The sequence below is a fragment of the Maylandia zebra genome, linkage group LG7 (genome assembly GCF_041146795.1).
Source record: "Maylandia zebra isolate NMK-2024a linkage group LG7, Mzebra_GT3a, whole genome shotgun sequence".
NCBI classification, from domain to species: Eukaryota; Metazoa; Chordata; class Actinopteri; order Cichliformes; family Cichlidae; genus Maylandia; species Maylandia zebra.
The window spans coordinates 33,427,604-33,453,043 of NC_135173.1; the positions used below are offsets into that span (position 1 = coordinate 33,427,604).

The 25,440-nt window shown below is 42.2% G+C and overlaps 3 protein-coding genes across 6 annotated transcripts in view; 2 read left to right on the plus strand and 1 right to left on the minus strand.

Moving 5' to 3' along the window:
• The first annotated feature begins 822 nt into the window (after nucleotides 1-822).
• ccng2 (cyclin G2) lies at nucleotides 823-8,559 on the plus strand. Its single transcript, XM_004538536.6, has 8 exons — nucleotides 823-1,060; nucleotides 3,233-3,393; nucleotides 3,476-3,613; nucleotides 3,704-3,954; nucleotides 4,555-4,633; nucleotides 4,735-4,833; nucleotides 5,499-5,698; nucleotides 7,198-8,559. Exons 2-8 carry the CDS (start codon nucleotides 3,289-3,291, stop codon nucleotides 7,328-7,330), a joined length of 1,005 nt encoding a protein of 334 aa, XP_004538593.2. The 5' UTR covers nucleotides 823-1,060; nucleotides 3,233-3,288; the 3' UTR covers nucleotides 7,331-8,559.
• Nucleotides 8,560-8,583: 24 nt separating this feature from the next.
• On the minus strand, nucleotides 8,584-20,033 carry taf1c (TATA-box binding protein associated factor, RNA polymerase I subunit C). Its single transcript, XM_004538535.6, has 15 exons — nucleotides 19,574-20,033; nucleotides 19,044-19,155; nucleotides 17,728-17,777; nucleotides 17,373-17,471; nucleotides 16,241-16,308; nucleotides 15,904-16,154; nucleotides 15,567-15,695; nucleotides 15,362-15,479; nucleotides 15,191-15,262; nucleotides 14,973-15,108; nucleotides 14,695-14,823; nucleotides 14,404-14,599; nucleotides 14,156-14,293; nucleotides 10,693-12,074; nucleotides 8,584-10,118 (listed from the first exon to the last, which is right to left on the minus strand). The coding sequence occupies exons 1-15, from the start codon at nucleotides 19,688-19,690 to the stop codon at nucleotides 9,873-9,875; spliced, it is 3,243 nt and encodes a 1,080-aa protein (XP_004538592.1). The 5' UTR covers nucleotides 19,691-20,033; the 3' UTR covers nucleotides 8,584-9,872.
• Nucleotides 20,034-20,843: 810 nt separating this feature from the next.
• The window catches only part of wdr7 (WD repeat domain 7), a 99,414-nt gene continuing 94,817 nt past the window's right edge, over nucleotides 20,844-25,440 (plus strand). For all 4 annotated transcript variants that reach the window (XM_014407240.4, XM_014407243.4, XM_014407242.4 and 1 more), the window contains exons 1-4: nucleotides 20,844-21,013; nucleotides 23,354-23,525; nucleotides 23,614-23,720; nucleotides 24,939-25,017. In XM_014407240.4, coding sequence (XP_014262726.2) covers nucleotides 23,367-23,525; nucleotides 23,614-23,720; nucleotides 24,939-25,017 — 345 coding nt within the window. In that variant the 5' untranslated portion in view covers nucleotides 20,844-21,013; nucleotides 23,354-23,366. The remainder of the gene's footprint in view (nucleotides 21,014-23,353; nucleotides 23,526-23,613; nucleotides 23,721-24,938; nucleotides 25,018-25,440) is intronic.

The following is a 25,440-nucleotide window of genomic DNA, read 5'->3' on the forward strand; positions in this document are numbered from 1 at the left end:
AGTAAAATCATGAACTTTCATATTTGATATTTTTATTCTTGAAGTACTTCTGTGTTTCATTGCGAAGGTTATAATTTATAACCTTCGCAGTTGTTATTGAATTATAACTTATAATTCAATAAAACCATAGCTAAAAACATATGGGAGACTTAAAGCTTATAAAGCCTTACTTTAGTGTTATCAGATCTGACTCTATACATGATGTTTTCATGTTAAATTGGACTTTTAGCTATATACCCATTAATTTAGACTGGGGTCTTAAAATAACTTACCAAATCACTCCTGACAATACATCAGAAGATATTCTCATTCTGGTTCATTGTGACGTTACATGAACCCAGGTGTAGAATCTCCCATTCCGCTTGTTTTTATAAACTTTATTGGGCTTGCCACAGTATCTTTGAATTTAATCACTTTTGTGTTGAATTCTTATTTAATATAAACATCTTCATTACATCTGAAAGATCTTAGAGTATATAAAAACACTGGTATGCTTGTTTAAGGTGGAATTGAGGTTTAACCATTTACAGACATATTGTTTCACATCTGACACAGACAATGAATAAAAAAAACTGTCCAAAAAAGGCACTACGTAATGCTATGATTGCGTCAGGTCTCTGTGTAGGCACGATCCAATCAAAACATTACATTTTGGGCGGACTATTTGAACGCAGCAAACTTCGGTTTGCTGATTGGCTCACGGTAATGTTACTCAAGGTGGGCTTGTTTCTCGCGATCCAAACGCTGTGTTTCCGTTTCTCCGAGCTGTATCTGTGGATTGAAGCTGGGTTATCTATCTCCAGTGTAAATATGGTGAAAATGCTAATACGGTGGTACAAAAACACCAGAATCGAGCTGCAATTTGTGCCTTTAACACCCTAAAAAGGGGACAGCTGTTCGTAAAGCGATGGGTCTGATTGGTTGTGGCCGGGTGACGTCGAGAAGTAGGCGTGAGCTCACTCAACATCAACAAAGGACAGAAAAAGAGAAAGACGAAAGAAGAGCAGAAGAAAAATAAGCCACAGCAGGACAAATATGTGGATCTAACTCACAGAAACAGGTAGAGTAAACCATTAAAATACATCACAGTTGCATTTATTTTACTTAGAGCGTTCACTTGAGCGAGTAAAGTGTCGTTTTTTGTTTTTGAAGGTTTTTCATTACTGTCGACAGGAACTCGTCCAGAAGCGCTTAAAAATAGCAAATAGGTGAATTTTATAGTTCTGACATTAGATTAAAAGCATTTAATGTGTGTTTTTCCTTAAAATTGATATGTTTGCTTCAGTTTGCACGTACAGCATAGAGGCTTCTCTTCGCTGTTGTAGCTGGTATCATCTGGACCCGTTTTCCTTTTTTCTAAGCTCGGTTAAACTCACTTTTACAAACCACTGCAATGACATATAATCGGTTTATTAAGTCAACTCTCTGCTCTAGTTCTCAATTATTAAATATCTGTGTGGGTAATCGTGTTTCCGTAGTAAAATAGTTAAGATATTTCATCATTTTTAAACAGAAGCCCCTCCCCCCGCTCCGACTACAGAGGATTTAAACCATTAGCTAGCGGAGGCTAACCGTCCACATCAACTACAAAAATTCAAAAAACAAAACCAAAAGACAAAAACAGTGTTTTTAGACGTGGGGCAACTTAATTTGTATTTTAGGTCGTTAATTTACAGCCATAACAGGAAAAAGGGGTACTTGTTTTTCGGTCAGGGGATCGAGAAGACGTAGACAAGCGGAAATCTGACACCGAAGCCCAGCTGAGGGAAGTGGGCCGGGCCCTGGGCTCTGACCCCCAGACTGAGAGTGCACGGCAGTCACGTAACAGTTTAGCAACAATGTACCCGAAAATGTGAAGTCGTGTGACAACACTGTAACAGTGTAGCAGTTTAGCAACGACCGAGTGATTAAGTTAGATCCTCAACCTGGATACAGATTATCTGACACGATTCCAAAGACTTCACCTCAAATATGTCCTCTTCATTCACATTATTCTCATGATATACTCAGGCGTCTACAATAAAACAGACTAGAAAGCGTTTGTTTCTGCTCTGTGTGAAATACAGTAAAACCGGATTTTATTTTTCCCAAAAAGTTGATAAAACGGAGCAAATAATACGATAAAACAAAAGATTAATAGAGGATAATAAGTAAAACAATGTGCCACATAATTCCTCAAATAGAAATTAAATAGAATTTAGTAGCTTAACATGGTTTTCTTGGTGGGGATGTGGTGTTTGGGGGGAGGGGATGTGTTCATTAGCAGCTCTCCTCCCTCTATAGTTGAGGCAGTGAGTTTGTTGCCATACTCACGACAAGTCTATTCACGCAGCAAAAAGGTTCAAAATATTTTCATATGATCACAGAGACCTTTTTTGTGATGTTTGAATGCAGTAAATAAACCCCCTGCTAAATGGCAAAAATCTCGAAAATATAATGAAAAGTTAAGTAAAATGTTAACTATGGAACAAAACTAAAATGCAAACGAATGTGCAAAAAAACGAATCATGAAGAAGTCGTGAGCTACAGGTACAGAAAAGAGCTAATTGTTGCATGAGTGGCGCTGCTGTAGAATGTTAAACTGCCCAGAGGCTCTGTTGATTTTGCTTGATTGAGCTGAGTCCAAACGTCCTTGTGGAAAGAAGTTTGTGCATCCGGTGACTTTGAATAACCTGCCAGATAAGGCAGCAGGTAAATCAGGCAGCTGCCAGGATGCAAACAGGATTTAAAAATATAATCTAGATTTGTATCATTCAATAGTTAGAGGCATAAGTGTGATTAACTCATTCACTGCCAGCCATTGGCAGTGAATGAGTTAAACCCATTGACTCATTCACTGCCATTGACGGCGATAGACGTCAATGGCAGTGAATGAGTTAAAAGTCACTTTTTTTTTTTAAACAAACAAAATGGAGAAAAGCAGATTTAGGAAGAAATCAGAAAATTCTGGTTAGAAGTGAATTTCATAACATGTAAAATGTCATAACAAACTCACCTCAGGGGAAACTCCAAACTTCTGCTCTGCTCTTCATTGTGACGGAGAGTTTGCAGAAATCCTGTTATGTATGTGTATTACAAAAATGCTTTTAGTTTCAGTTACGATTTGCAACTATTTGAACTATGACAGTCTTGTAGCTGCCGAGGAGCACAAGCTCACAGCAAAGGCTGTAAGTCGGCCTTTTCTTAGGTTACAGCATAAAAACTAAACTTTGTGACTTTTCTTTCCTTGCAGTGTCGGTACTGTGTTTTTAAAAAAGAAAGATCACTTCCTGCAGTGCCAGCTGAGACATGGATGCCTTCAAGCTGATGAAGGAGCTGAGGGTGAATTGTGAGCAGGAAGTGCATTACCTCCCCAAAGTAATGGGACTCAGCGCCATTGAATCCACAGCGCCGGTGGGCACCTGTAGATCTAAGCATTGCTAACAGGCTTCTTAATAACTGTGAAATTAATCAACAGTGTGTCTTTATTCTCCAGGGTGACAGTCGGATCTCGGCCAAGTGCAGAGATGCCAAAGTGGAGGATCTGTGGAGTCTGACCAGCTTCTTCGGTTACAGCACGCAGACGTTCGTCCTGGCTGTTAACCTGCTGGACAGATTCCTCGCCATGATGAAGGTATGAGACGTTCACACCTGCTAGGAGCAGACACTGCACACTTTAGCTTCAGAGGTTTCTTTACTTAATTGTTGTCTCTCCTCCCATCAGATCCAGCCCAAGCACCTGTCCTGCATCAGCCTCAGCTGCCTCCATATAGCAGCCAAAGTGACAGAGGAGGAGTGCAACCTGACGCCCACCGACGAGCTCATCCGCATCGGACAATGCCGGTTCACTGTGTCCGACCTCGCACGGATGGAGAAGATCATCACCGAGAAGCTCAACTTCAAGTCCAAAGCCGTAACCGCCTTAACCTTTCTGCACCTGTACCACCAGATCGCGCTATCGCACTGCACCGATAGGTGAGGCCCTTACGAACACGAGGTTACATATTCAGATTTGTGTCTGCAAATAGATGATCCGTTACAGTTGATGTTTGGAAGCTTGATGATTCCGGATTGGGTTCAAAAGTCTGGACGACATTCGATTGGCAAAAAGTCTTGATATGTGGGGCAGCAGGCAGTGTCTGACTGAAGTGCACTGATAACACCCGTTTTCTGCTGTTGGCAACAAAACTTTGCTCTTATGTAACCCTGCCGTGTTGTTTTTAACCAGCTCAGCTTGGGTCAAAATGCCACATCAGAGTTTACACCAGTTTGTTTTGTTTAGAGCAAATTAAGTTAATTGAAGAGTTGCACAGAATTTAACTGTCCTCATATTTGACATCAGTGTTTTAAGTTGCCCAGTCCTGCTAAGTGTGTTTACCACTGCCACCTGGTTGTGAAACTGAACACTAATCGGCTGACCACTTGTGACTGACAAAGATAATGTTGAGCCACCTTTTCAATTCTCAGTTTATTGCTATTAATAATAATAGCAATGTGGACAAAACTGATGATTGCGTGTGTTCGAGAATTGTTAAAGACCCGAACCTGATTGCATGTTTGTGTCTGTCCTAACAGGAAGACTACGCTCAGCCTGGAGAAGCTGGAGGCTCAGCTCAAAGCCTGTCTGTGCCGGATCTCCTTCTCCAAAGCAAAGGTAACAATTCCATGTCTGTCCTGGTTAAAAACTGACAAATGCATTTTATTCTTGACACAACACTGATCCTGTTTAACTGTTTTCTTTTCTTTTCCTTCCAGCCGTCCGTCCTTGCGTTGGCACTGCTGAGGCAGGAGATTGAAGCCGTTCAGTCAGAGGACATGTTGGAAATAACCTCTCACATCCAGAGACACCTCAAGGTAGGCTGTTGCCAAACAGTGCATGACTTCATTACACAACAACTCATCCGGGGAGGGGAAGGTGTACAAATCATGGGAAAAAAAAAACTGAGAAATAGATTTTCTACACCAAAGTCAACAACACAGAGCAGGTGGATTTCAGAGGAAATGAGAAGTTTAAATTAGCAGATGTCTCATGACTCCATTAAAAGAGAATTAGTGTGGGCATTTTCCTGGATCAGCCGCACACAGGAGGCATTTTTAATACATGTTCAGACTTTTACTTGGCAAATGTGAACAACTTTATTAACTATCCTTACAGCCTGCGGACTTGCAGCTTCAAGATGAGACTCCAGTTTTTAAATAGAAGAAGTGAGCACTCGAGTTATGAATAGCATCAGCCGTGTATCGTGAGAGTGTTTATTCTTAGCCCAGCTCTGGTCCAGAATATTTTCTTTATGTTGATGTCTGTAGTTATGTAACCTGGCATGTTGTGATGGCTCCATGTTAAAAAGGAGCTGATGTCATTGATCTTTAGCCCTTTTGTCTTTCTCACACTTGCAAATCACCAACACCACTAGGTTTCTGTTTAATTGTTAAGTAACCGGATAGTTTTAAACACACCGTCGTCTTGTCAGTGCGAAGCGCAGACAGTTAGACTGATCTGCTCCCCTATTTGTTTTCAGATTGCTGATGCTGACCTGGTGCTGTGGAGCAAATGCGTGGCCCAGTGCCTGTCAGACTACGCGTCCCCCGAGTGCAGCAAACCCGACCACAGGAAGCTGCAGTGGATCGTGTCACGGCGGACCGCCCAGAGCCTGCACAGCTACCGTAGTGTCCCCGAACTGCCCACCATCCCAGAGGGCTGCTGGGATGAGAGCGAGAGGTGAGGACCCCAAACACACCCAAGCAACACTGCCGTCACACCTCCAAAAACACAACCGATCCTGAATTTCTTGGTCTTAGTGACTTGTTTCAAGCTATAGAAACCAATCAGACTGACTGTACTGGCTTCAGTTTCACTCTGATTTGATCACTTCTTTCAAACACTCCTACCACCATCAACAACTACAAAAACAGAGGCTAAATGAAAAAGGAACCAAACACACCCTTTGTGTCATCACATACGCCAAATATTTCAGCCTTTGCAGTGACGCAGCACAGAGAAACGCCCTGAAAAGTCTCTGTCAGGTAATCTAGAGCAAGTGTAACAGCAGTGAAGGAGGACACTTACTGTTTCTGGTGCTGATAAAGTCAGAAAAATCTATGAAATGAAGTTTAAATCAGTGGAGAGAGCTCTGCGTTTCTTTTATTTTATTTGCAGTAAACACTTTCCTGTGGCAACAAGCGGCAACACTGAAGTTTCTCCTGTGTTGAAACTGTCTGAGCTTGTCAGGGCCTCTCATATCTCCCAGCCAGTCACATCCCACTGACACAACTGTTTCCATGACGTCACATGAAGCCAGGGTGGCCTCGCCTTTATGTATCAAGGACAGCTCCTTTTTATTTCTACGTCAGTGTGTTGAAAGCGAAAAGAGGAACAGACATGGTTCCAGTGGGCGGGTATTTAAGCACAAGCTGAGTACACAAAGCTCCCGATCAACAAACATCTTTACACACCTTAACAGTTCAGTCAGCTGAGTCAGACAACATGAGATCAGCTGATAGTCTTAAGTGATATGCGGAAGTTTGAAACAGCTGACTGGTTTTGTTTTGCTTTCATTGCTCAGCCCATCTCCATCCCAGTGCCTCTCAGCAAGATCAGAAATGACCAAATAGATTTAGAAGAGATCAGTTTCTATCACTTAATGCTTTTTTTTTGTTTGTTTGTTTGGTTTAGTGCAGCTTCCAACTGCCTTCAGTTGGTTCTACTGCCAAGAAACTCCAATTAAATTAAGAATGAATGGTGGTTGATTAATTGATTTAAAATAATTTTGAAAAATGTTATGATTTAGCTTTTCGGTGAAAATACCCCAATGCACCAGATTAATTTTCTATTTTTAGAGGGTGATGAGAAGGATGAAACAGATTTACTCATTAAGAGCCCACAGAGACTACTGCTGATACAAAAACACACCCAAACCAGACACAGACTTCAAAACAACCCCAATTAAGATACTCTCATTCCAAACATACCTGTGCAAGGTACAACCACTCCACACGCACTACTAATTGTTCACCTTGAAATTGACGAGATACTAACAGTCCAAATTCACCTCAAAAACACGCCAAAGCAGGAGAGCTTAGCAAGATACTAACAGTGTTACATGTCAGATGCTACCACTATTAACGTGACTCAGGAAGTTACTACCATGGTCGTATCAACTTGCCAAAGCCTCTACATATGACTGTACTGACCTCATACCTCCCTCTGTGTGTCTACAGCGAGGACTCGTGTGAGGATATGATGAGCTCGGGTGAAGAGTCTCTCAGCAGTTCTCTGGGCAGCGATGCCGAAGGTTCCTTCTTCCCTCCTCACCTCCGTCACCAAAATCAACGCCAATACCTCTATGCCTGAAGCCTCTGCCGCCCGTGCCTCGCCGTTTCCACCCCCCACCACCCCGTGTTCTCCTGCCATTTTTTAATTTATTGTTCAATAAGCTCTGGTGCTGGTGGAGAATAGCACAACTGGCAGCTGAGCGGTTAGACATCCTCCAGGTAGATTTGATAGACTTAGTTTGTAGATGTGTCGGTGCATGTTGAGATGTCACATTCCAGGATGCAAGTTTTTTTTTTTCTTTTTTTTTTTTGTAAGGATATAAGTGATGTTTTGCAGATAAACTCTGGGCAGCCTGGTCTTCAAGGTGCTGAGCTAGCAGACACATGACGGTCGCTAAAATGTCAGATCGGGCTGGAAGAGTAATTTGCCAAAACGTGGCGTTTGTTTTTGAGTATGTCTTTTGACTGTTATTAATCCAAGACTGTTTTAAGGAGTAGGAGGCGTTTCTCTGGCGTACAGAGGCTGAAAGCAGCAGTGGTCGCAATTTTTCTTTTAGTCGAATCTCATGTGATAAATCAGGACTTTAAAGTAAATGAGAGCAACCTAAAGATGTATCAGTGGCGTGTTCTCCAGTTCAAACTGGAAACTTTCTGACCGCGGCTGCTCCGGTCTTCTGTTTCAGTTTAATTTGCACAGTTTTATTATTATTATTTTTAAATGTAATTTCAAGTGTTAAATGGAAGTGGAGGTTGGAAAAACATTTAACGATCGTGTGTTTATGGATGTGTTTGAAAGTATGGCTCGGATTTAAATTTGAAGTTGCCAATGTTAGGATGTAGCTTAAAAACAAAAGGAATGTCGTCTGTGGTGTTTGAAACTGTTCAGAGATTGTTGTATGAAACTAAATAATAGTGACCAAGTGTCAAAAAAAAGTTGAAAAATATCAAAAATGTTCATACAAAAATATGTAAAAGTGTAAATGCTGTACAAAAAAAAGTTTAATTTTTTGTAGATATTAAGTTATTTATTCTTTTTTTTTTTGGTCACCTGTACTTAAAAAAAAAAAAAAAAAAGAAGAAAAGAATAATCTTATAAAAATATTATTTTTAAACATCTCGTCTGTTTCTTTTTTCCCCTTTAAATCATGTCTGCAAGCAAAAACTACTCCATCAATCAAACCTGAACCTGAGTGCAGCTCATTTCTCTACAGGCACAGCACTCATGCACATCCAAGAATTTAAAACACATTTAAGAGCCACATGTGCAACTTGGGTGCGTTGACTCCAGTAAAGCTGGACCCCCCCCCCCCCCCCAAAAAAAAAAGAAAAACCCAAACAAACAAATGACACCTTTCTCCAGCTTTGAACTTGGCCACCCAGTTTACAACCAAATGTTCATCAAAACGACTCTGAGCTGGACAAACTGCTTTTTGAGACTGTACACAAGGCACAAACTCTTTCAACAGTCTTTCGCCACCAAAAGACAGTTTTCTTAGAAAATTTCCCAACTGACTAACAAGACCTGGAAGTTTCTGCCCGACAGCCACAACAGAAGCTCTCTCTAAATAAAGCAAAGGTGCCTCCGTGCTTCCTTTACTACCTCCTTTCATAGAAGATACACTGGGTCGTCCTTTATGGAAGGAGATGAATCATCTGACAAATAATCAAGAATGATAAGTAGTGCAGCGCATCTAAATATTAACAGCGTTTCCATTGAACGCCACAACCTGCTGAATTTAAACCCACAGCTGAACTTAGAAATAAAAACCCCACGAACGTGGAAGGTGTGGTTGGTCTTTTAAGTTTCTGCCCTTGTTTCCCTTTAAAGGAGAAGTTGAGATTTTTGTTCATGTTAGTTGTGGTTTTATTGAGAAAATAAGTTAAATTCTGCTTAGATGTAGAAAAGTCTCAGAAACATAAATTTGGCAAAATGAGTGAAACAGAAACATAAAAGATATACGTCATAGACAAGAAGCTTTTTAAATAATGCACATTTAACCACACAGACAGTTGATGAGAGGCGGCTGTTTGTGGGCGTGTTCATTATGACCTTCAGGAATGGTTTTGGCATTAAATATGTGAAAGTTGGATGACAGCTGTTTGGTGCAGTAATATAGCCTTCACAGTATCATCTTCTGAAATGCGTTTGGGTAAACCAACTTCTGGTATCTTTTGAATCATTTTTATGGAAATTATTGATACGTTAAAGGCTCTTTAGCTTTATCTAGACTTTATAGTTATAACAGACCCTAGCATAACTCAGGGACCAGCCCTTGCTGATCTCAAGTTAATTATCACCATTACTCTCTACAGTTTTAATAATCCTGCATGTTGACCCTCAGCTTTTATCACAAAAAGTCATAAATAAAACAGGAACATGAGCTCAGTCAGTTGCGTGCATGCACACACACGCACAGACACACACATACACAACTGAGGTAATAAATTCCATTCAGTCCTACCAAACAGTCTGCAGTGACTCCTCCAGACGTCACACAGGTGATCCTCCTTGATTAGCTTAGATCCAGTGTCCAAGTTTTCTCATTTCATTCCAGTGTAGCAAATCCAGGAAGCGTAAGCCCAAAATCCCAAACAATACATTCCCAGACTGAGTAAACATTTCAAAATCCCATTCGAGACTTCTTCTTTGGTTGCGATGCCTGTGACAGTCGACCCTGTGAACTCTGGGACTGAGAGTAGGATTGAGACTTTGACTGAGAGGAGCCTGGCGAGCCGAAGTTCATTCTGGTCAAATCCACACTGTAATTTCGGAGAGGGATGGACTGGGAGCTGCGGAGCTGAGATGAGGCCAAGAGTGGATTTGTGGAGCTCCCCTCATCCAAGTAATGGCTCTGCGAAGGATCATCCTGGAAACATCAGCCAGTTAATGCGAGCATAAAGGTCACAAAAGGGCATTTATTATTCATGCCTTTAGATTTAAGATATATGCCCTACGGTATATGTACTGGGGGTGGGTGGTATCAAGTTAGCATAAAAAATACATTATATAAAGAACAGCAGTGGTCCTAAAACGAAGCCCAGAAACCGTCCTCTTCAGGTGAGAAAGAATGAAGAACAGTCAGCCAAGCTAACACACTATGTTTAAGCTGCCAGGTACTTTGAAAATCAGATTAAAGGATTTTTGCATGAGACAGTATTGTACTTTGGCTGCCAGTGGTCACCTTTAGCCACCAAACGCTCATAAAATAATCTGTTAGATGAAACGAATTCTGCAAATGTTTCATCTAATTAAATCAAGTACAAATATTCTATCTAGGTCCTGTTATACAAACAATAACATTCACACCAATTTTTATTGTTCAGGTTTCTATTCTTTATGATATATGAAAAAATTAATTAATTAATTAATAAAAGTATAAAATAAATCCCACTTTCTGTATGTGAGCATTTTAAATCACCTGATCTAAGACATGTTACTACCTGTGGCGCGAACAGAGATTCGAGGTAGTCGTCTGCTGGTCGTTTGCTCCTCCTCTGACTGGCTGGTGTGAAGTCCAGTCCGAGTGTCTGGGTCTGAGGAAGGGTGGTGGTCCTGCTGGGGGTTTGCTGAGGGTTGCTACGTTTATCACGTTGTGGTGTGGCGGTCGGGGTGGGAGTTGGAGTTGCTGTTGGAGTGTCATTTAGAACGGTGGAAGGCGTCGCAGCCCTCGAAGTCTCACCCTCGGACATACTTAAGAACTGAGACAGCCTCCCTCTGTCCTCTGTGTCTGACCACGCCGCCTGGCTGACTCCGGAGGACCAGCCCGCAGAGTCAGAGAGGTCATCCAGCGCCGACTGGTAGCTGACAGACGAGGTAAAGCTAGCGCTCAGATTCAATCGACGTCCAGTGGCTTGCTTCGCCTCTTTTTCTTTCCTCCTCCTCCTTCGCAGAGCCTGCACCTTTGCCTCCTTGGTGAAGCCCAGCTGGTCCTTCCACCACTTCTGCCATGCCTCCTCACCCTGCCAGGAGAGGGTCAGTCGGTGACTGAGTGGATCTGTCCAGACATTTGTGTTAAACTGGTTTGGTAAGGGTACTACATGTGGAGGCCTGAGAGAGGTGGAGACCATGCTGTGAACCAGCAGTGACCGTCTGGACATGCCCAACCTCAGCTCCTTCCTCAGGCTTTGCATGCACTTATCCTGCCGTGAAGTGCCTTGATCGCCTTCAGGAATACAAAGCAGACCTTGAGTGTTGGCTTTGAAGTGCTGCAAGAGGTGTGAGCGGTGCTTATTTTCATAGGTTTTTTGCATCAGTTTCTGGAGCCAATGTTTCCATGTGACGAGAGCACCACTGCTCAGCTTTACTGGAGTCTTTCTCCGAGATGCACCACTGACAATTTCCTCCACTTCAACAGCTTTATCATTCACACCGACGTCAAATCCAATTTCTTCCTCCGCCCCTGAATCATCGTTGACAACAACCTGCAGCTGCATCCGCCTTCGGTTCCGGTTCATCTCTGACTCTGAATCCTCCGAGAAGCTGGATGCTTGCTGTCCTCTTTCCGGTGTTTCAGGTACAATCCTCGATGGACCCTGTGTGGGCCCAACGACGTCTTCGTCACTTGATGTCTCGGAGATGATCAGCTGAGAATCAGGTGGAAGGCTCTCAGCTGTTTTCCTTGCCCGTGTTGTCATTCCTGGACTAATTTGTTGCCGAGGCTTCAGATCACCCTCCTCGGCTCGAGGCTGTGACTCGTCGGTGTCCGGCTGCTTGTGCTCCAGGATCTGATAGAAAATATCTCCTGCCTCCGTCAGCTGGAGGACGCACATGCACTCCTCGCCACCACCTCCACCTTCTGCTGCCTTCTGGATGCAAGTGAGACCTGGAAACAAACAACCCAGTGAACCTCTGCAGACTCAGAAACTGTTATTACAGTGGGGCAAAAAAGTATTTAGTCAGCCACCGATTGTGCAAGTTCCCCCACCTAAAATGATGACAGAGGTCAGTAATTTGCACCAGAGGTACACTTCAACTGTGAGAGACAGAATGTGAAAAAAAAAAAATCCATGAATCCACATGGTAGGATTTGTAAAGAATTTATTCGTAAATCAGGGTGGAAAATAAGTATTTGGTCAATAACAAAAATACAACTCAATACTTTGTAACATGACCTTTGTTGGCAATAACAGAGGTCAAACGTTTACTATAGGTCTTTACCAGGTTTGCACACACAGTAGCTGGTATTTTGGCCCATTCCTCCATGCAGATCTTCTCGAGAGCAGTGATGTTTTGGGGCTGTCGCCGAGCAACACGGACTTTCAACTCCCGCCACAGATTTTCTATGGGGTTGAGGTCTGGAGACTGGCTAGGCCACTCCAGGACTTTCAAATGCTTCTTACGGAGCCACTCCTTTGTTGCCCGGGCGGTGTGTTTTGGATCATTGTCATGTTGGAAGACCCAGCCTCGTTTCATCTTCAAAGTTCTCACTGATGGAAGGAGGTTTTGGCTCAAAATCTCACGATACATGGCCCCATTCATTCTGTCCTTAACACGGATCAGTCGTCCTGTCCCCTTGGCAGAAAAACAGCCCCATAGCATGATGTTTCCACCCCCATGCTTCACAGTAGGTATGGTGCTCTTGGGATGCAACTCAGTATTCTTCTTCCTCCAAACACGGCGAGTTGAGTTTATACCAAAAAGTTCTACTTTGGTTTCATCTGACCACATGACATTCTCCCAATCCTCTGCTGTATCATCCATGTGCTCTCTGGCAAACTTCAGACGGGCCTGGACATGCACTGGCTTCAGCAGCGGAACACGTCTGGCACTGCGGGATTTGATTCCCTGCCGTTGTAGTGTGTTACTGATGGTGACCTTTGTTACTTTGGTCCCAGCTCTCTGCAGGTCATTCACCAGGTCCCCCCGTGTGGTTCTGGGATCTTTGCTCACCGTTCTCATGATCATTTTGACCCCACGGGATGAGATCTTGCGTGGAGCCCCAGATCGAGGGAGATTATCAGTGGTCTTGTATGTCTTCCATTTTCTGATGATTGCTCCCACAGTTGATTTTTTCACACCAAGCTGCTTGCCTATTGTAGATTCACTCTTCCCAGTCTGGTGCAGGTCTACAATACTTTTCCTGGTGTCCTTCGAAAGCTCTTTGGTCTTGGCCATGGCGGAGTTTGGAGTCTGACTGTTTGAGGCTGTGGACAGGTGTCTTTTATACAGATGATGAGTTCAAACAGGTGCCATTCATACAGGTAACGAGTGGGGGACAGAAAAGCTTCTTACAGAAGACGTTACAGGTCTGTGAGAGCCAGAGATTTTCCATGTTTGAGGTGACCAAATACTTATTTTCCACCCTGATTTACGAATAAATTCTTTACAAATCCTACCATGTGAATTCATGGATTTTTTTTTCACATTCTGTCTCTCACAGTTGAAGTGTACCTCTGGTGCAAATTACTGACCTCTGTCATCATTTTAAGTGGGGGAACTTGCACAATCGGTGGCTGACTAAATACTTTTTTGCCCCACTGTATCCATCTATCTTCTACTTTAACCACCAGAACATTAAAGCTTGAGGTGTGACACGGGTTAAAAAACTTCCACCTCCCACTTAATTGTTTTAATAGATCAAATATGGAGCCTGCATAAACTGAGCTAATGTATCTTATACATTTTCTAACATTCATGACTAAAACTTAGAAACTAAAAGTGAAGGCTTTAATAACTCATGGGAACTGTGTTAAGTTCAGGTAGACCTTATTTAACTACATTAGATGAACCAAAACTACACGTAGCGTATTTCAGATGATGGCTAATGCCACATTATGATTATGTGACTGTGACTGGGCTACAGGTACGTCTAATCAAAACCTATAAAAATTTAAGACTTTAAAGGTTCCTGCTAAATTAATTTGCAACTGATAGTTCACGTAAACTGTAGCATCACTTTCTCACCTGCGGCATATGAGGACAGTCTGTTGGTTGCAACGTCCAAGCGGTGAGGGATCTGGACTGGGAGGTGTTTCAGACTGTCTCTGGGCCTGAGCAGAGCCTGAGGAGGACCTCGACTGAAACAGGCGTTCCCTCTGCCTCCTGAACACACACAGTTTCACTTTTATGTTCAATCCATATCTCTATCTATATCTCTATATATCTATATCTATATGAAAGTAACTAAACCATGCTGCCCCCTGGTGGCTCACCTGCATACTGCAGCATCATAATTTCCTGAGAACTCTGGGAGCTGAGCAGGACCTTAGTGGTTGCTTCGCCAGCTGACAAGCTTGACGAGGCGCAGCCAGGAACAATGTGACAGAAAATAGGTGGAGACGTCATCATGTGATCCCATTTGAGCATTGGGACACACGGGAAGCGCTCGTCCATGATGTAGGCCGAGTACTGACAAAAAGTGAGAGAGAGGAAGGTGAAGTGGAACCGTTAACGTTTTAGCTGTTTTGTTACTTCCTGTAAATCTTAAGTGATGCTGGGCGTACCTGAGTGGTGATTAGGTGGTGGAAGGAGTGGGAGTCTCCTAGATACCTGGACAGGACAAGTCTCTCTCCGCTCCGACAATCAGCGGTGCTGCTGATACGAAACAGAGTGTGGCAGGAGGCCGGACTCACCTGGAGGGACAGAAGATGAGGGCGAGGAGGAGGAGAGATGGTGAAATGAAAGAAGAAGAAGAAGATGTAGGAGGAGTCATTTGATTTAAAATCCACTGGGGTGGAGTACAGAAGCAAAATCGCCAACGTTAACCAGCCTCCTGACTCACCCTGATATCTGTTAGGTCCACCCCCGTCCTGTCCGCATACAGCACCACTCTCGGGTGGGCAGTGAACTCGCACCATCTCCATGGAGACTTGGCGTTGAAGTACAGGTTGCTGTCCTCATGTCGCACCTTCTGCATCCTGATTGGTCAGAGGGTCAATTTTAGTTTGCGCTTCCCTTTAAACATTGTCATCTCTGAGCAGAATGCATTGACTTTCTCACCCTTTCCCCACCGTCCACAGGTTTGCGGCTCCGCTCTCGCTCGCCACCAGAACTTCACCTAAAACATGAGGACTGGCAGCACAGAGCAGAGATGATTAGCCTCACATGCACCCCCATACACACACAAAAAAGATCCATCTCATCAACTTCACTCTTTGAACTGTCACCAACCTGGCGCTGATACAGGTCGCGACCTCCGACGTGCTGACCACCTGGAGTGCCTGCGGCTCATTTCTCTCACTGAACCTCCAAACACCACAGAGGTAATCCGACCGCACAGCCACACAACCTGCAAAACAAACAAACAAACAAACATCTTTAAAAACACCACCGTGCTCTGAAGTCATCTCCAAATATTCCCCACAGTTGCTCTCACATTCGCCAAACAGCGAGGCGGTGCTGATCTGTCTGACGGGGCCTCTAAGTGGGAAGCTGAACGGTTTGCTGCTGGTATCCACACAGAAAGGACCGCTTCTGTGGTGCTGCAGCTCCACCTTGTGAAAGTCTGCAGGTACTGTGTTAAGGGCAAGACGCATTTTATCCAATGACGGCTGCAGCCATGGTTATGTGAAATCCTGGCTTTGACCCAGTGAGTACTTTAAAAGTGAAAGAGGTTTTTTTTTTTTTTTTAAATGGTTTTAAGATCATTGTGGACCCAAAATATTTCTGACAGTGCTGCTTTAGAAGCTTCCTAAATCCAAACTCAAGGATACTGAGGGTATTCAGTGCAGGGTTTCCAGGATAGAGGAGGCAGCCATGCTGAGAGCCACCATCACTCTGTGAAAAGGGAACGAAACTCAGAGCACCCCCTGTGGTTCCTTCGGAGAACAGCAGGCGGTCCCTCTGCTCCGCCAGCTCATCGTACAGCAGTGAGCCGAGCAGCTCTGGAGGGATGGAGTGCACCACGTCATACAGCTGGCAGCTGTGCCGGGCCAGCTTCCGGCAGGGATACTTCTGCTCGCACCTGCGTGGGGAGGGGTAAACGTGATTAAAATAAAACTAAAAGAAAGCTTCGACATCCAGGAATTTCAACCAATCAACTCAACTCACATTTTAACCTTCAGCAAATCCAGGAAGTAGGTCACCCTCCCCATCCTCACTGCATCCTTAAAATATTTCTGCAATCAAACAGAAATCTGATGACCAATGACTGCACGGCTTTCTTCTGTGTTTATATACAAATGTTTACGTTAAACAAAATCTGTTGTTAATGTTTGCTTGAAACTCTCAGCTCAAGATCCAACACAACAAAAAGAACAAGGCTCCACCTTTTGGCGATAGTCAGCACTGCAATCAACACCATAAAAGCTGCATTGTTACTATAGCCCAGTTGGTTTCTGGGCTATAGTAACAATGATGCTTGCTAATGAATACATCCTGACTGAGTGGATCAATTCTGGCAATGACTTAAAGAGTTGAGAAAGGTGTGCATGGTATCTGGCTCCAAGCAATAATTTTATTCTTAGAACATTTATACAAAAGTGAACAATGTTTAGGACCAGAAAACAAACATTTTAAGTCTGTGGCTCCAGTTTGTTTACATTTCACTGGATGTTGATTTCTGAGCCTTTGTGCATTTCCTCTTTTTCACCTGTCTTCTGCTGTAAATGGCATCAGTCCCAAAAATGCTGTAAACCTCTTTCACCTCTGTCTTCTGGCACTCTGTTAAAGTGTGGCTTTTGGTTGCTTCTGTTAAATATCTTAAAGACCAGATTAATATTTGGAGCCAAACAATGCAAATAATTTGAAACTAAACTGCCCTTTACATTAAGGTTCTGTTTGTGCTGTATTAAATTTGCCAAATCATCCATCTTCTTCAGTGAATCATTCATCCTGTACTGCAGCTGGTAATCCATATTCTGCTCCACAGCCTCAGTGAGTTTGCCAACTGCATGAAATCCACCTGCTGGATGGAGTGGCCCTCCACCTCGCCCAAGATTGTGGTTTTGGAGTGTGTATAAACACAAATCGAGCTGAATGATATCCACTCAATCAGCGGCAAGGAAAACAGCAACTACCTTTTCAAAGGAAGAGTCATAATTTGTTCACTGTGTTCTTTTGGGCTGATAAAATAAATAAATAATTAAATGCTCAAATGAGACACCACATTAAATGTCCATAAAATCAGGGTGTGATTTTGATCACATCTGAAGTAATTTAACCCTATTGTGACGACACCCACCTCTTTTTGCCCTTTTAGCTTAAAGGAGAAGTGTTCGGACAGAACGTTGCTCATGCAGCCGAAGGCGTCCAGGGAGTGATCCATGAAAAAATTATTCATCTAAACACAAAGAAAAGATGAATGTTTGTTAACACGAGTCATCTGGGACTGTTCGTTCCCTTTAATGCTGATTAGAAATTAAACAGTTCTTCACTGCCCAGACAATTCAGTTTGTTAAACTGGAAAAAATATATGAAACAAAAAATAGACACAACTTAAAAATAAAACCAAACCAAAAACAAAAAAACCCTAAAACAAACAAACAAAATAAAATTTTGTCTCTTTGTGATTTTATGATTTAAACTGGCTCACTTACATGCTCTGTGAAGTTCATTGGATCCGGAGGTGTCAAAGGCGAAAGAATAGCTAAAAAAAAGTTAAAATTAACTTACATATATGTGGAAAAACACATTCAATGGAAGTCAAGAGTATCTGAAAGAGAAAAACTGCTCTATATTCTGGGCACACCCTTTATCTTCCCTTAGATGTTAAAATCTGGTCCTGAGCTATGACAGCTGTCACTGCAGTTTATTAAGGAGTCTGAACCAGAGGAGCATCTGCTGACTGAGGACTAGAGCTGGGCGATAGAACGATAACGATATGTATTGCGAAATAACTTTTTCTCGATAGAAACTTTTAACTATTGCGATAGACCTCACCGCTCTTGTCCTCTTAAAAAAAAGGGGAAAAAAAAGAACAGACAATCCAAATTAAGTAGCGCAGAGCCGAACCAATCACAGCTGCAGCGTCACGTCATGTAACTTGTTATGTACAGCACAAGTGCCAAGCTGCACATGTGTATTTGTCTGGGAAGCAGCCAGCCGCCGTGCCACCCCAGGTAATGGAGGAAATGAGTGTGCCGACTAGGGAAAAATCAACCGAGAGCGTGACCGAAGGTTACCGAAGAGAAAACAGATGATGGTTCCAATGCCGGAGAGATTGTCGAACGGAAGAGCCATAGAAGTTCCGTAGTGTGAAGGTATTTCGGCTATTTCAAGTCTGACAAAAACAGAGCAGTGCGCACTGTAAATTGTGCCGAAAGCAAGTCTGGAAATACAATAAACTGGTGCATGCTCAATCTCTGACTGGAAGCGCTAATTCGTCATTCGGCTTTTGTCAGACTAAAGTAACTGTTAAAACTGTTTGAAAAGCTAAGTTATACAACAAGGAGAGATTGAGAATTTCCTTTTAGTTCTCAGTTTATTTGATATTGACAAAAGTTAGTCAGTTTTGTCTGTTCTTCTGTAAAACAAACTAAGATTTATTTTTAGAATTAATATTTTGTTTCTAAGTGGAATTGACAATTTAGTCTGTTTCGTTTGTTCTATTTTGAAACTTACACGCTTTAGCGGCTGCCTTTTGTGTAGTTTGCAATATTTGCCTTTATTTATCTGAAAAAGTCTCATGTTCCTTAAGTACATCTACCCTGTTGAACTTATTATGGGAAATAAATATTTAAATAAAAACAAGCTGCTGATTATTTCACATTTTACTTGTGAGCAACGGCACATTTAAATCTTACAAATATAGTTATTTGGCTTATATCGTGATAGATATCGTTATCGCCTCAAATGAAAAACCATATCGTGTTATGAAAAAATCTTATATCGCCCAGCTTTACTGAGGACTCACCGTGTTTAGGAGCCAGGAGGGGGACCGGCACAGGCTCGACTTGACGCCACAGCTCCCCTCCGACCTGATGCCTGGATGTGAAAGTCCAGGTGGAGAGAGGACCAGAACCAACCTGAAAGTGCAACCACATCCAACACGAATAAAGTTGGAGCCTAACATTTAACACCCCCACAGTTACAGTCAAGCCACCTGCTGGGTTACAAAAAAGAGAAAGAAATATATTAAAAAATCTCTTAAGTTGTAGTTTAAGCCAAAAAGGGGCCGTAACAGTTCTGTAACTCGGTAGGTGTAAACCACATGGTTGCCGATAAATAAAAAGATAAATAAAAATAAACAAAGACATTAACAGGAGAATTTGTCACACACATTACTATGATAACTTAACCTCAGTTTAAAGACCTTAAACATAAATATTGCTACGATCTAGTATATTTTACCCCTTGAATTATCATATAAGCAAAGTTATAATTATTTTCCCTGCAGGAATGCGGACAGATCTGGAGTCACGGAATTATCCACGTGGGACCCACCTGAGGTTTGACCTGGTCGTAGCTGGCCCAGCCTCCAGCATTGTGTTTCTGCACCAAATTCGGCGGCCCGCAGTTATAAAACGATGGAAAAAGCTCCTGTGGGAACTGGTAATCCATGTTTGTTTAATGTTAAATCATTCAAACTGCGGTCGGGTTTTCCGTTGTCCACGATGCCTGTCTGTCTCTCTGTCGGTGTTGAAGAACAAGTTCGGGCATGTTCAGCTAACGTTAGCTATCCCGCCGCAGGCAGCGAGCGCGTGTTTCTATTTATTTTCGTCTGAACATCGTGACACCCGCTCAGAGGTGCTAAACACGATCACATATAAACACACGGGAGTCCAAAACAGACCACGTAGACATCAAAATGACCCCAAATCCTCAGTTAGTCCACCAACACGTGTAGACCCCCTACGACAAAACTACCGGAAGTCAAGCTTTACAGCTGGCGCCAACAACAACAACAAATACAATGACTTCCGGTTAGCTTAAAAAGACAAAAACAAAAATTCCAAACTTAAATGAAAAATGTCATGAGACTTACACAAACGAACAACGCCCCCTCCACCCACCCCCAAAATAAAACAAACAAACAAAAAAAACAACAACATGAAAAACAGGCGTTTAATTTTGTAGGACTATTTAAAGGAAATCCCAAGTGAGAAAACACCACCGCCAACACTAAAATAAATAAAGTTGATGGTCGTTTTATGGAAAAAATTACAAAACCCCGAGGATACCGGAAGTGTTCGGTTTCATTTCAAAAGCGAGCAAAATTTCAAAGTAAAGCTTATTTTAACCGATCGCATCAAGGCGATAGACAAGAGTCATACTTTTTTTTAAAAAATCTGCTTTTATTATTTTAGTTTTATTTACGGCGTTGTAGTTAGTTCCAATTAAATTCAAGAGCTATTGTATTGTATTGTATATAATATTTACAAATTAAACTGAGATTGAAACTAAATACATTATTCTCTATAATTTAGTGGTATTTTAATTATTACTATCATTTTGCTGTGTTGTTGTATTTAAGGCTCCATATCGCTGTCAAACTTTGCATTATTTTAGTTATTTAAAAAAGTGTTTCTTTAAAATTTTGTTTTTAGGTGTGGCACGATGATATCACATCTAGCCATTTCATTGTATTTTATTTTTGCACCCGGTTATAGTTTTCCGCTGATTTTTGTGGATTTCTGCATTTTAGGAGCCACAACTTATAACGAATTCCCTGCGCATTTTGTTTTATTTTGAAAACCGTTTACCGGATGCGGCTCCTCGGTCGTCCTATGGTCAGCTGACCGAGCATCTCTGAGCGTCTTTAGGACAAACAGACGAAACGAGTCAAGAAAAGGGTATTCCTGCGTTTTATTTTCCCACAGAGGGAACCGTTTACCACTCAGCCCCACTGTTAGTGGGAAATGTTCCAGTAGGCCGCTGCTTTTGGTGAGTAAAAGACGTTTTAGCGCTGTTTTGGTTCCGTTAGCTGCGCTGCTAACCTGGAAGTCCCGACATTGCAGGTGTAGTTTAGCCTCAGCGTCTCAGACATCATTGCGCAGCTGGTGTGCAGCATCCTTTTAATCACTCATGGGTAGATTTAAGATCAAATGTCCGCTGCTGGTATTTTTCCAGCTGCCAGCTTAATAGCTAGCCTTGGATTAAACATCTCCGTTTTATCCAAACGTGTTAGCTTTAAACCCGAGTGACACCAAGGTTACTGATGATGGCTTAATTACGTTTACGTTGTGTGTGTGTTATTTGTCTGGCTTTATTGCTCTTTTGTGTGTGGGTGACTGTCTTGAGACTGATGGTGTGTTTGTGTCGGACTGGAGCAGCTGGATTAACCTTTTTGACTCTCAATAGTAGAGGAGCAGAAATATGATGTAAAGTGAGCACGTGGCTGTACTGCCTGTGAAAACGTTTCTGATCGCGTTTCAGGGGCCACTGTTTGGGTTAATGCCAGAATTTCACTTCCCACTCGGGAGTTACTCTTAGTAACTCAGTTTCCAAGTCCTTCTGGTTATCAAGCTCACTATCGGTATACCCATGGCTGACCTGGTGGAAAGCATCATGAAGAATCTGCACTTGTAGGAGGAGGTCTTCCTGAACATCTCTCGTGTCCTGGGCAACAGCAGCTTAATAGTTTCCCATGAAGCATGGTTTTTTGAGCCATGACTGCAATTTGTATCCTGATATTTGTGCCACAGTTTTATTTATTCCTTTGTACAACCTCATTACTTCAGGTTTTGGGCCACCATTTAATTTGTAGATTGGTTTATGAGTTTCTGGGTTCATGCCTCTGTTTAAGTACTTACCTCAGGATTTTGGACCACAGATTCATTCGTTCGTTAATTTTTGAGCCACAGCTTTGGTTTGCACCTCAGTTTTTCTTTAGTGGGGATGAGTAAATGATGAGTGGGGATGAATGATCCTAGTTTTCACTACTCCAGCATGGTTTAACTTTGTGAGTGTGCTGGTCCAAAGTCCTGAACTCTTGAGCTCCCACAGTGAGAGTATCAGGAGGCTCTGTTGTTGCTTTTGAGTAATCTTGTCACCTTGGAGCTAAGGGTCACTGCAATCAATACTAATGCTGATTGGAATGATTGCCTGATTTGCCTCACGTGATTAAACATGTGGTCTCCTCCAGGATGACATTGGCTCTGTTTATGGATCAATAAATGATTTAATGGCGATCAAAAGGATGTAAATAAAATGTCACTTTACAAGGCAGAATCAAACTTCCTGCCCTGTTATTGCTTAACTGAAGTTGTGGTTTTTTTTAACAGTCATTCTTGCTGACTTCTTATATGTGTTGTTCTGCATGATTGTTGTTATTTTTATCATGATTTTGTTGGGTCTCTGTATTGTGTTTTTTGAGTTGTTGTTTAAAGGAAAACTCTCCAGCGCTCTTTGCATAAGATTTGTTCTTGAGTCACATCACTTGCAGAATATCCGGAGTATGATAATGATCTGCACTGAGGGATGAACTCTTCACCTTCTGTTGTCACATGTTTGAGTTTTGTTGTTTTTCCGTCTTTTAATGGAGTGTTGCTCTTACAGACTAATCCAGAAAACTTGAAGCTCACTGCACCACACAGCTTGTTTTGTTGGCAGAGCAAGCATTTTTTAATTATCACTTGATCGTATTCATTTCATTGTGGGAAACCAAAGTTATGATTTCAGATTAAAATTATATTTATTGTGCAGACCTGCTACAGAACAATGCTAAACTGGAAGCTGTCTGTCTGCATACGAACTGTTATCTTTAAATCTAAATTTCATATTTGTTGCAAACCTTTCTTCAGACTGACAGCAGCCATCCTCAGGCTTTCTAGCAGTGATACCTGCAGAGGGAGAGCTGCAGAGATCGCAGGGTGTGCTTGGGTAGATTTATCTCACTGCTTTAGTAACTTATTACAATTTGGACTGTAAATATAAACACACTCAAAGATTTGTTCCTGCAGAACAATTTTTTAAACTTGACAAGTTTAAAAAGGTATTCCCATGTGAAATGGGTCATAAATGATCATTTCAGTAGTATTTTAGCTGTTTGAGATTTAATCCTGGTTCTGATTGTGTCCTTAGATAATCAGCTTTATTTGCTGGAGTAAAATCAAACTTCCTCCTGATTGTTGTGCATGAGCATGAGATCCAAAATGCACCAATCAAAACTGTTCCAGGTTGCTGTTACCCACGAAGTCATTCAAACATGTAAATGTTGCTAAAACCATTAAGCTAAGGCAGACTTCTGCCACACTGAAGCCTCATTGTTTCCTCTGTTTCTAGACACCTCACCATAATGTCGGGGAACAACTTGGTTCTACCCATAGTGCTCTGGGGCCGCACAGCTCCCACACATTGCATCAGCAGTCTGCTGGTGATGGATGACTTTAGCACCATCATCACCGGCTGCCACGATGGACAGATCTGTCTCTGGGACATGACGCCTGAGCTGGAGGTGAGTGTTTGTGCTCCAGCTTTATTCAATCTGCTTCTTCTCCTCCTCTCATCAAACACTCTGCTCCTCTCTTATGTTTCCTGCTCAGATTTGTCCCAGGGCAATGCTGTTTGGTCACACAGCCTCCATCACCTGCCTGTCTAAAGCGAGTGCATGCAGCGACAAACAGTACATCGTCAGTGCATCTGAGAGCGGGTGAGCAATCGTGAAGCGTGCTTCCATGAGACTTCTTTTTGCTAACTTTTATATAACACGTTCATGTGGGTTGTATGTACAGTCGCTGTGTGTACACCTTTCTTTTCTTGTGATTTTTATTTTTTAACTTGTGTCTTAAAGTATTTTCATTTCAGTGCTGAGGCTCAGTTGCGGAAAGATTTGTCAGAATAGTTTTGGGAATAAACTCTGAAGCCTGGTATTTAAATTTGAGCCTTTTCATCCTAAATATGTGTCACATCTGCCCTAATTGTTATGCCCGTACAGTGGTTACATGTTACAGACATAAACTGTATAAACGACAGGTTTTGGGACTCTAATGTGGTCCATTTATTTGTCCTATACTGAGACTTTATTACCTTTTGCTTTTTGGTTTATTGGAGCCAGAAGTCCACATATTTGGATGAAAGGGTGGAGTACGAGGCTTTTACAGATGGAACTGGCAGACACGTGCATCTGTTAATAGATCAATAACACACTGATCTGTTAATGACCTGTTAACAGATGGGTGTACTGTGATCCCTATAAAAGATAAAGCTCTCTATAGAGGCAGAGTTCTCTGTAACAGTCTGTAAAGTCCTGTAAACTTGGGTCTTTTAATATGGGAGTCTATAAGCGACTGACTCACTTATGGACATAAAAGGAACTGCACTCTTTGGATTTATTTCTCAGTCTCAGAGGTTGCTGCTTGCCTTTTTTGATTAAATAAGCGTTATAGCTGTCCTAAATGAAGTTGCCGTTGTGTTTCTGCTGTGATGATTTGTTGTAGGAGGTTTAGTTTGGACAGGGTGATGCATAAAATTTAAAAACAATGAAATAAGTCATTACAACATATAAATAATTTTTTTTAAAGCATAGCTTCTAAGCCAGCTCTGAGCCAAATTCCAACAAATGCATAAGTGTGAGAAATGTGAAAAAGTCTGAGAGGAAGGCACTGGTGCAGGACAGCACATCAGTGGTAAATGTGTATTAGACTGCCTGACTTCACGTCCAGTCATTTTCAGAGCTGGATGTTTTTGAGATGAGGCATTGTTGGTGTACGAAAGGGACCATCTCATGTACTGCAACCACTGTGGTTTTCTAAAAGAATGCAGTCCATTTTACTACAACCATAATTAGCTTAAAACAGATTAGGCTTCTGTGTATGAGGAAGCTCTTCAAAGTACATTAATGTGTGACAGCAGCTTTTTGACCTTACAGGGAGATGTGTCTGTGGGACGTGAACGATGGACGCTGTATTGAGTTCACAAAGCTGGCATGCGCTCACATTGGCATACAGGTAACACACACACACACACACACACACACACACACACACACACACACACACACACACACACACACACACACACACACACACACACACACGTATGCAGTGAATGATCATCAGACATCAAGATGTTAAACAGTACATTTGCATAGCACTGATTCAGCCTCGCCTTATTTATTCAACCCAAATACAGTCTGATTGGTTAATTATGTCAGGTGTTTTCTACTTGGCTTCTTTTTTTATGGTAATAATAATAATAATAGATTGCATTTATATAGCGCTTTTTTTAGGCACCCAAAGCGGTTTTACAATGCCACTATTCATTCACACACTGGTGGAGGCAGCTACAGTTGTAGCCACAGCTGCCCTGGGGCAGACTGACAGAAGCGAGGCTGCCATATCGCGCCACCGGCCCCTCTGGCCAACACCAGC